The sequence below is a fragment of the Camelina sativa genome, chromosome 19 (genome assembly GCF_000633955.1).
Source record: "Camelina sativa cultivar DH55 chromosome 19, Cs, whole genome shotgun sequence".
Taxonomy (NCBI): domain Eukaryota; kingdom Viridiplantae; phylum Streptophyta; class Magnoliopsida; order Brassicales; family Brassicaceae; genus Camelina; species Camelina sativa.
In genome coordinates, this window is record NC_025703.1 from 17,872,986 (window position 1) to 17,884,843 (window position 11,858).

The window sequence follows — 11,858 nt, forward strand, 5'->3', positions numbered from 1 at the left end:
TTTTTTTATCACTAACACTAGTCTTCTTTTGTAGAAAACACACACCTGGGATCCCTCTCTAACCGGTGTGGTTCAAGTAAAGTTCTATAGCATTTGTCAAAACCGTATGAAAGACATGGTTTCCAAGGCAGCAGCTCAGCGAGAAGAAGTGAAACCGAGGTGGATTGAGAGAACTCTTTGGAAAGAAATGTGTGACTATTGGAACACAGAAGAAGCCATGGCAAAGAGTGCAACCACTTCAGCAGCTCGAATGTCTGACCGTAATGGTCCTGGCCCTCACAAGCATGTATCAGGGCCGAAGTCTTACTTACAAATCGAACAAGAGATGATGAGTTACATCATAACCTTTTCATTGTTTAATTACTTGACATCAAATGGTTCCTAACCTTTTCATTGTCTAACATTCCAGGAAGTAGAATTGGGAATATCGCCAACTATTCCTGAAGTTTTTCTCAGGACTCATACCAAAAAAGATGGTACTTTTGTGGATAAAAAAGCGCAAACAGTTCATGAAGCATATAAGAAAAGAAGGGAAGCTAAGTTGGCTGCTCAGGATAATGATAAGTTTTCAGATGGTACTTCACGTCGATCAGAGCTATCTCACGAGGAGGATGATGAGCTCTTTCTTCAGGTAATTTGCTTCTTTCTAATAAGTTATTAAGTTTTTCATTGTTAAGTAATTATAATAACTTTTTCTCTCTGTTTTGTGTATGGAGTCTACTTACATAAATGATAGAGGAACATACTTTGGAGTTGGAAGCCTAGGAAGTTACATCAACGGGAAGCGGAAGTACCCTGGAAGCTCTTCTACTTTCACAACCCTGCAACAACAGCTTGAAAACGCTAACCGCAAGATAGAGGAACAAGCAGCTCTACAAGCAGAGCGTGACGCAGAGGCTTCACGGGTTGCAGCTGAGGCTTTGCGGGTTGCATCTGAGCAACAAACTATGTCGCTTTCCTTGAGTCTCAAACCAATGACCCAAACCCTGCTGATTTTCAAAGTTAGGTTCCCTCATGTAATATTTGCAACACTCTTGGATATTTGGATGTTTTTTGGAACTTTTGCAACTTTTGTAAAAACATGGTACTTATGTCTTTGTTTAATTTTATGTTTGTTATGTTTTAGTACATGTGTTCTTAATCAGTTTTGGTATTATAAAATCAAATAATGCATTTTTACCAGAATTTTTTTAAAAAAATGATAATTAAACAGTCGCAAAATAGTTACGAAAACGTAAACAAAACAGTACCCAAACAGTCGCAAATGAGTAACCATAACAGTCGCTAAAGCGTTGCAATTCAGTCGCAACTTTAGCGACTGTTTGGCGAGGAAAGAGCGACCCCAATTATTAGTCGCCAATTAGTAGCTCCATAGCGACTTTTAAGCGACTGATTTTTTTAGCGACGCACTGTTTAACGACTACGTATGTCAGTCGTCAATCAGTCGTGACTAAGTAGTTAGCGATTGTATAGTGACTGTTTTTGCAGTTGGTAAATCCATGTTTTCTCGTAGTGAGACAAAGTAAAGTTATTTAGAAATCAAAAACAATATAAGAAAATAAAACTTGTAAAATCTAGAGTAAATTCCTTGTTTGTTTGGTAGACTTTTAAGATCTTGTAACTGAGAACAATCCGACAATTTGCTTCTTTTCCTCCCCTTGCAAATAAATTACGTAGACTGTCATAGATGAAACATGTCATGATTAGAATATTTCTGTATGAAATATAGAATGAATGCATTATAACAAAGTAAAGTAAACATACCTGAATTCAAGTAAACGTTTCTTGTAGTGAACTTCATTTTCAATCCAAATTCTGAAACACCTCTTTGAAAACTACATTAGTAGTTTGTCTTTCAATCTTTCCTTCCTTGTTAACAATCAAAATTTTCAACCCTTTCTTAGAAGTAACCCTAGATAAAGCAACATAGAGCTGACCATGAGAGAACACTGGTTTTGGCAAATAAAGTCCCACCTTCTCTAGTGATTGGCCTTGACTTTTGTTTATAGTCATCGCAAATGCAACAGATAGTGGAAACTGTCTTCTATGCATTTTGAAAGGCAACTTTGTATCCGAAGGTGTTAGATCAATCTTAGGAATCAATACAATATAACCTGCTCTATCTCATGTGATCACTTTTGCTTCCAAAACATGATTTGCCATCTGTGTAATTTGAAGCTTGGTTCCATTACATAGCCACCTTTAGGATCAATATTCCGAAGCAGCATAACCGGAGCACTAACCTTCAAACGTAAGCTATGATGTGGCAAACCCGATATCTTGATACTGTTTAAAAAATCTGGTGTAATCACAGGATTCGACAAAGAATCTGAATCAGTAGGATCAATGCTATCATCACTTAGATAAATCCTCTCTTCACATGTCCGTAATTGAAAAAAAAAACATGTGTTACCACTTAATCATTTGACTCAAAACTTGATATCATTAAGACCAAAACATATAAAAATATATGAATATAACGCGTTTAAAAGAAAACGTACTGTCCAACTTCTCTAGGAGATACTGGTTGATAGTGTTGACATCCTCGTTGGTTGGGGCTAAAATGGCTCTGCTTTGAAAAATTTAGGATCGTTCACTTCTCCTAACAATGCTAGATTCCCATAAATTTCCATATTAATTGCTTCTATAGGATTATTTGCTTCTGTTAAAAGAAATTCCTCTAGAATATCAATGATAGCCTCACCGTTGTTAGGCTCTGAAATCCTACCATCACCAACAGCTAATAGCCAGTCAGAAAATTCTTTGATGTCTTTAGCCTCATCAACACTCAAATTGTTGGATAGCAAACACATATTCTTAGTTAACTTAAGAACTTTACAGTGATCCCAGAGATAAGAGGCATTTAGAGCTGACAAAACAATTTCTGCACGACCCACTCCATTGAGTACAGGGAGCACTTGCCTAAAGTCACCTCCGAAAACAACAACCTTTCTTGGAAACACTTTGTTGTCTATGTTCCCCATAATATCAGTAAAGCTTCTATCTAAAGACTCAAAACAAAACCTGCTCATCATTGGTGCTTCATCCCATATAATCAAAGATGCTTCTTTTATTAGGTTCGCAAGATCAGAATTAGGCTTTATACGACAAAGGGTATAGTCATTTACGTTGATAGGAATTGCAAACCGAGAATGCGCAGTCCGACCCCCTTCTAATAACAAAGAAGCAATGCCACTTGATACCACATTAAGAACAATCATTCCTCTAGACCTTATAGCAGCTCATAGTGTCTTCCACATAAAAGTTTTACCAGTTCCTCCGAAGCCGTAAACAAAAAATACACCCCCTAAATTCTTTAAAACAGCCTCAAGTGATTTCATTGTATATACCTCGCTGCTCTGCGGTCATCATCTCTATCTATTCATCATAATTTTCTTTCAAATAACTACGGTTATACCGACGCTCATCAACAATCAAGCGGTTCGAGTTATCAATACCTTCTCTGGTTGGCTTTGGGAAATTGTCTATTTCCAGAAGCGATCCTCCATTAAAAAGTATAACTTTCTCAATCTCTTGTAGAGTATAGTTCTTGATATCAGATTCCGATAAATTAAGATCTGTACAGAGAAATATTAAAAACAGAAACTTGAAAAATCATAATTAAAATGCATAGATATTGCCAAGTTTAGTAAACAAACTTGGATTGTTATATTCCTCTTGCTTCTTTTTCTCAATCCCTTCCGCTAACAGCTCCCATGTTTCGTTCCAAACGTGCTCTGGTCTAGAAAGAGAATCGGAAAGTAGCATCATTGAGAAAAAGTTTCTCAAATATTCACCGAAACACCATTGACTCGCTTCAAACAGACTGTCTAAAAATCTGATCATCATTTAAAATACCACGTGCAAAGTAGGCTTCTTTATAAGAAGGATAGAGTACACCATTGTAGGTTTTTATGTCTTCAAAACATGTAGGTCCCTTCACAATGTTGATAAGTACTCGTAAGTAGTATTCAGCTTCTAGCCTACGTGGAACATAGGTTATTCGACCCAAAGAAAATCCTCTCGCCCTCTTTTTAAACCGCTTCTTATTACATTCCCAAGTAAAATAAGCAGGGATTTGCGCATAAGTAAGCTCCCTTGCATGTTTTCCATCTTTTCCAACTGCATTTATTCTGTTCAAAGTGAGATAAGCCATAAACATAGAATCTTGATTTGCCACTCGTTCCAAAACTGTGTCAATTGCATCGTCAACCTCAAAATAAGCAGGTTGCTTTCCCTCATCATGAAAGGATAGCCTTTGTACTGGTGTTGTTCTATACTGGATTGGGAACTTGAAAATCCTCCAAATAGCCTCTGAAGCCGAGACATACCTAAAAGTTTTCCAAAATCAAATACCATGGTTAGAAAAAAGTTTCGAAATAAGAATTGCATTACAGGGGTCAAAAATTAGAAAACTGACCTGCAGTCAAACCAATCTTTGATTTCATTTTTTTGTTTCTCAGTTTCAGTAGATTCTTATCCTGGTTTGGTAGTGGTCGTAGTAGGAGTTTGAGCCGTATTAACAGGATCAACAACAACAACAACACGGTCCGGACCTTTGTTCATATATTTGAATAAGTATTTAATAGAACTGATTTGATTGCACACTTCCATGTTGATGTGAGCTCTATAGCGAACTGATAACTTGGAATTATAAGGGACAACATACCTATTATCACACTTAATACCAACCTTCTCAATAACAGTTCAGCACGACGCCTCTTGTAGATAGGATAACCATCACTACCAACCTTCGTGATGTCTTCATGCTTTTTTGGGTATAGCTTAGAACACTTTCCAGCCACCATACATGGCGAACTCCTATTAGCTGCACCACATGGACCGTGAATCATACAATCTTTAATCACCTCATAAAGCTCGGGATCTTTTTCTTTATCTAGAATCTCTGCACATATAATTTTGTCTATATCATCAGCTGTTGGTAGTTTACTTTTCTGGTTCATGAATAAGAGGATATGCGCGTGTGGAAGCCCTCTTTTCTGAAACTCAACAGTATACATAGCTGCAAATATACAATAGTCCAATATTTAATATAATCATCAATATTATCAAACTACCGAAATAAAAGAAAGCATGATAAATATAGTACCTACAACTGTCTTGCCAAGCAAATTCTTTTCTGTTAAATCATGCATTAGAGAATCCAACTTTATTTTGAAAATCCTAGCAACGATATCAGGTCTATCATCAGAAGTCAACCCCCGTTCTGTTACATATCTTGTTATCTCTGGCCATTTAGGATTGCACGTAAATGTAATAAATAGATCAGGAAATCCATAATGTTTACATATGGCAATAGCATCATAATAACTTTGAATCATATACCGAGGTCCACCAGTGAAGGAAGTTGGAATATTAATCTGATTCCCTTGTTGACTCATAGTGGTGTTTTCTGATTGAGCAGCTTCTTTTATGTTGTTGTAGTTCTCACATCGCTTCTTTGACTGATTGAACTTTATATAATTCAACCTATTTCACTACAAGAAATTAGAGAATTGATAGCACTATAACATAGCGTTTTATGTTTTTTTGCCATAATTGATATATCTCTTAGTTTTAGATAGTGTTTGTTAAAATGTAAACGCTATGTTTTACTGGTCATAATTTATTTTTAAGAAAATATTTTTTAATTGTAGTATACATAGCATTGGTATTTTTAAAATGCTATGCATACTTGAAGCGGAAAAATAAATCTATTTTTCGCTAAGTACTTGGGGAAAAAATAGAGCGGCTAACAAATTTTTCATTCTCCCTCTCACTCCATTGTTTCACTTCTCAAGCTTTTTTTCTTACTATCTCTGTCCATATTCTCAAGCTTTTTCTCACACTCGTTTATTTTTTGCTTACCAATTCCCCAGATTTAGAACCATGCTTCTCATCCAATGAAATTTTTACTCAGATTCAAAACCAGATGAATCATCTTCCTCTTCTCCATATAACAAAACCCTAGTGATGCCTTCTTCAGTAAACGTTTATCATGTCATTTCTCTCCCTCTCACTCTTTCTTTTGAAATCGATCCCTAGCCACCGTCAAAGCAAGAGAGATTGGGATTCGAAACCCTAGCCACCTTCGCATAGATCTCTCTTCGTCTTTACCAGATCTATTCATTTTATTTCATATGTATTGTGAAATCTGAGGTAATTACATACTTGCATGTCTTCGTTTTACTTTAGGCGATTAGCTATGAGTTTGGTCTTTTGAAATCAGATCTGAAGGTCTCGCTTCCAGATCTAGAGATCTACGTGCAAGTCTCTCGTTTCTTCCGAGTGTGGAATTGATTTCAAGAAGAACATTAAGAAAAGTATTTATTTGGTTAGGTTCAGTGAGATTATGTCGTCATCTTTGCAGCTCTAATTGTGATTAAAGGTTTTGACTTGTAGATCTGATTTGTTTGTTGCAAAAAGATGTTATCTACTTGCTTCTCCATTGATTCATTGATTCAGAACTTCTAATTATACTTTTTTTTTGATATATCTTGAACCATTTTTTTCTGGGTTTGAATAGCTTCTGTAAATATGAATGTTTATTGAACTCGATTTGAAAACAGGAGTGGAACATTTCAAGATGGAGATTTTGATCTGGATAAAAAGAGCCTAAAGTTGATCTTCAGATGAGAAGCAAGGCAAGTTTAATTTCAACCCTAATCTTGTTTATTAGCTCTCAATAATTCGATAATTAAGGGGATTTGTTGTGTGTTTTATGTTTCTTTATAGCAATATGATAGCTTGATTTCAAGATGGCCTTTAAAGACTTAGAGACACTTGAAGTCATCAGAAATTTCAATAGTGGAGTTGTATGATTAAGTGAGATAAAAAATTCTTTGTCGTGAAGTAATAGTCTTTCTTCTCATTGACTACTAGTATCTAGTAATCTTTAATTAAGAGTTTCTGAATGTTGGAATTTTTTATTAGCTTCTTCTCAGGGACTCATAAGATGATTTGGACTAAGAAGACGTGTTGAGTGGAGCTGGAGAACTTGAAGTGATTACAAGACGGCAGTAGTGGAGCTTTTGAATTTGGAATTTTGTGTTAGCTTTAAATTCAACACATTTTGTAATGAATATTTTGTATCATTTTATTATATAAATATAATTAAATTATGGCATTTTTCTCTTTTAATTTGTCAAATTATCCAAAAACCAAAAAAATAATCCTGGAAAATAGTAATTTATATTAAATTTGGTGTAACAATTAATAGCAAAGTATTATTGCTATTGTTGAATTTACGATAGCATAGAAGAAAGCGCTATATTTGATGAAGACACGATAGCAATGTCAAAAACCGCTATTAAAAGTGACGGATCTATTATCACGGGCGATGGTAGAGCATTTCATAAAACGCTATAGTATCTTTAGATAGCGATATTCAGATGCTACGAAAAGTCAATATTCTTGTAGTGTTTGTTTCAATGGTTGTGTAAGCATCACACAAAAATTGTTGGAATAGCCTCTTTGACTGTAGAAGCGTATGACACTCATTATCCCTCTCTTGAATCCTTAATGCGAACCACTGTCTCATACTAATACACTTCTTTTTCTTCTTGGCGTTGTTTGCTCCTTTAAAACATTTTTCGATGCCAGGTATGAAACCATCTTCACTATAACAAAGAATTAGCGGATATTTTAGTGCCAAATATGAGATATGAACTTCACTTATCCTCTTTAGGTGACCAGTAGATTTTTCCTCTATAACTATATCACGTGAAGGTATTTCTCTTTGAAAATCACCAGGTATTAGTGCAGCAACCTCTGATGCTGTAGACATACCGTAAGTTCTTCCATCAACTCCAACACGGTCAGAAACAATTCTCATATGAAAAGGTTGTTCTTGGTCTGTTTGAAACCTATCTTTTGCTGTCCTGAAGTTCTTCACATACGGATTAACGTCATTCAGCATTTTCATTAATGCTTCGATGATTTCCTTCTTCAGTTTCGGTTTTCGATTTCCAGTTTCTAAGTTTTTACACTTACTAAGCACGAGAAAAAGAATCAAATATTAAACTTTGTTTGTGATACAGAAAATCTATATCAGGAAATAGGAAAAAGTTGCAATAGAGATTTAATTATTCAAAAACTTACTCAATAACAGTCGCTCGGTTCTCTATTTCATTTTTTGTGTCCACTATATATAGTTGTGAATACTTTGCAAAATCACCCTCATCTGGCTTCAAACTACCTATTCTATGATAGTTTCCTCCTTGCAAACGAAACATATTTGGTCCATGCCCTTTAGGAATATATCGATCTATCTTTCCACCAAGAGAACTCATAGCAAAAATCATATTATAAAGTCTGAGGTTTTGGTGAAAATTCTTGCTTAGGCCATCATTACCATGAAGTAGTCTTCTAAGAATTTTACGCGATTCTTTTAGAAATGGTAGTTTAACTGTCACTTGACCACAACAAATACTAAACACCGGATTTTTTCGTTTTCGCCTCTTGTTTAGACATTCTTCATACCACATCAATGCACCACAATACTTACACTTAAATGTTGGATCACCATGATCAAGATAACCTAAAAAGTTGAAATAGTAGATTTTAGTTTTACAAGTAAAGCACAAATACAGATATATAACATTTAATGGTAGAATGTTAACCTGCTTTGATTTGTTTTGAGGTAGAAGTCTCAGTTGTTTTTTTTTTACACGTGATGATGTTTTGCTAGTTGCGACTCCCATAATAGCCTTTGTTTTCTCCCAAGTCTGGTGTAGATTTTCCTCAAGCATAGATAGGAATTGATTGTCTTCTTCTGCGATGGGGGGCAAATTTAAATCTATATCTAATCCTCTTGGGTTTTGATGTGCAGTTTCTATCTCATCATCAGTGCTATAGTTGTAAGTTTGATCAACTTCATCATCGTCAGAGAAACAGTCAAGGTATTCTCCTCCCAATAGTTCATCATCATTGCTACTTTCATCATCGTTTTCTTCTTCTATATCACCATTTGGACCTATCCCATAAAAGTTAGGGGAATGTTAATATAGATGGCACACAAATCGTAAGAACTTGGTGATAGTAGGACATACCTTGGTTAAAATGAGAGGATGAAGCATTTGTGAATTGTGTTTCTAAATTTCTAGTGGGGAATTCCTTGATAAATGGAACATAATTTGATGGTTGATGTTTGTTTATAGACAAAGTAGTATCCGTATATTAATGAACTGGAGGTTTTATTGCAGAAAATATATTAGTATTATAATCCATAGAAAGGGCAATGGTTTTTCTTGGATATTGACTACTATCACCATCTTCCTTCGAGACAATCTGGAACCGTGGGACTCTCCCACGGAATGTGAGAGAGAGACCATCAGCTGGCAGCCTGGGCATAACGACATGTAATGATTGTATGTTGGTTGTAATTTGGACAAATCATTTTAATCGCAAAACATACTTTTGAGTGAAAGCATCAACTTCAGGCCAAGGTTGATTGATATGAAGCTGTGAAGCATCAAATGCATTAGAGACACTCTTTAACCCTGTAAATGATATAACAGCTAGTTAATAATATCAAATCTAGACAATAATACCATGTTATATTTATCTTATAACTAAATGTAGACAGTTTTTACCTTTGTAGGATCTGATTTTCGCAAACCTAAGGACGCAGACGACAATGATACCATTAGCTACATTGCAGGCTTGGTAAATGACGTTGATACTAGGATTTTTGTGTGTCTATCCTAGCAGGTTCAATTAACCTTATGCAGTTGTGATACTTAAGGTGTCAATCCAGTTGGGAAACTTTACTAACAATTAAGGTGCAATCAAGCAATCACAAGTCAAGACAATTCAGAGAATGGTTTTATGTCTAACAATCCTAGAGTGATCAAAATACAAAACAGAAACGAGTCACAGAACTAGAAACAAAAAATGTATGACGAGAAACTAAAATGAATGAAAACGGAGACAAGTCTAAGCATGAACTAAAAAGCAAGAAACGAAACAATCTCAGGAATGTAATAAAAATCAGAAAGAAAGAAGTCCTAAAGATGGGAGTAATTGATGTCGGTGGAGTATCCTAGTCTATAGAGTATTTAACATGCCACAAGCAAACCATCCCTAAACAATGAACAAGTTTTTAGAAGGAATCCAATGCAGAAACTGAATAATCTCAAAGATATCGGAATACAAAGTCTCAAAACGTATTTGGTGGCTAGGTCAACCTTAAGGAAAAGAAAACAATATGATATAAAAGATAAGATCTCAGCAAAGACTTAACAAAATTTATATATCGTAGTCCAACATGGAAAGCCCTAATACTTAAAACGACAAGGTAAAGCGCCGGTTCGGTAATCTCCTGAAGCGTGTGAAACCAAACGTCTTTCTTCCTGCCATGTGTGATCGAGTCTGTGCGCGTCGAATGGAATGCAATGTCATCATGGCTCGGACGGACGCGCTGGGGAGCATGGCTCGGACGGACGCGCTGGGGAGCATGGCTCGGACGGATGCACTTCCAACGTCTCCTCAATACCTGAAATACTCCAAAATGCAAAATGCATGCAAGGATGATGCAAGAACTACCTAAACATAAAAAAATCAAAGAAAAGACTAGAAAATGATGCAAACCAATGAGTTATCCTACCTAAATGAATGATAAATACATGCTAAGGAGAGGCAAAATATAGATATATCAACTCCCCCAAACTTATTCTTTGCCTTCCCTCAAGCAACCGATCAAGAACGAAGTATGGAGAAGAGGTGTGAAGATGAGGTCTCAGAACCTAAAACATGCTGAATAGAGTAGTTAGAATCAAGGTCCTTGTTTTTAGTTCTATGATGCCTGGTGAAGGAACTTTATTTCTTTAATCTACGCATGCAATCCTATCAATCATTCCCCTTAACATTCATTAACAGAGAATCGTGAATTAAGCTAAACAATGTCATTGAACTCATTTGGCTAGGGTAAAAAGTGAGAGACATAGATGGTCTCCTTCTCAAGTGGTTTTATTAATACAGAACAAGGTTCTCTCACGAAAAGGAGTTGAGCTTAAGAGAAGGCTAAAGGTTGAAACCAACTGATACATACAAGAGCAGCGCCCTGTCTACCCAAAGAACGTTCCAAACCGAAGTTGGTCCTATCTCTACCCTTCGTCAGCAACAAGATCTCAAACTCTTTACACTTAGTCTTAGGAGGAGTTCATTTCTTTTCATTCTAGTGGATTGGGAAAACTTTAATATCACTATGGTTCTTTTTCTTTTCTTCTAAATACTCTAGACATCTTAATCATTTTTACTTTCCTTTCTTTGTCTAATTTTTTTATTTCATGCCCAGAACCAATTACTCTTTTTACTTTGCTCAACCCAAATCCTTTACTAGACTTATAAACTTTGAAAACACATCCCCCTCCTTAAGACTTTCTACCCTTTACTTTTCTGCACAAATCCATACCCAATACCCAAAATCAAGTTCTCACCTAGTCCTACTAGTCCGGATAACGCAAACTAGAACTACACATGATCCTACTCTTGTCGGTTAGAACCTAACACTTTCTAACAAGCTCAACTCGGAAAAGGCATGACACTCAAGAATACAATTCGCTTGAAAGAACGGTTGGTTAAGGGTGCGGAGAACTGTTCCAAAAATGGGAATCAGCTACTTGGATTGACAAGGGTGGTAAAAATGTGAAAGACAATTCAGGTATGTATATGGTATCCATAAGTTCAACTTCAATGCATAAAAAGATAATTGCAAGTCAGGATTAGGTTCAGATAGATAGGGAATGACGTCAATTCAAAACATGCTTCAATCTTACAGTTTCAAATTCAATCAACATGCATCAAAGAACTAATAACAAGGACCTTGATCCTATCCTATTGAATTCAGCATGCTACCA

General features: G+C 35.8%; 1 protein-coding gene and 2 pseudogenes across 1 annotated transcript; all 3 read right to left on the reverse strand.

The window, feature by feature from the left end:
* LOC104767931 lies at nucleotides 1,804–2,543 on the reverse strand (annotated as a pseudogene).
* Nucleotides 2,559–3,369, reverse strand: LOC109125228 (annotated as a pseudogene).
* On the reverse strand, nucleotides 7,388–7,918 carry LOC104767933. The gene has a single exon (XM_010491893.1). It carries the CDS (start codon nucleotides 7,916–7,918, stop codon nucleotides 7,388–7,390), a length of 531 nt encoding a protein of 176 aa, XP_010490195.1.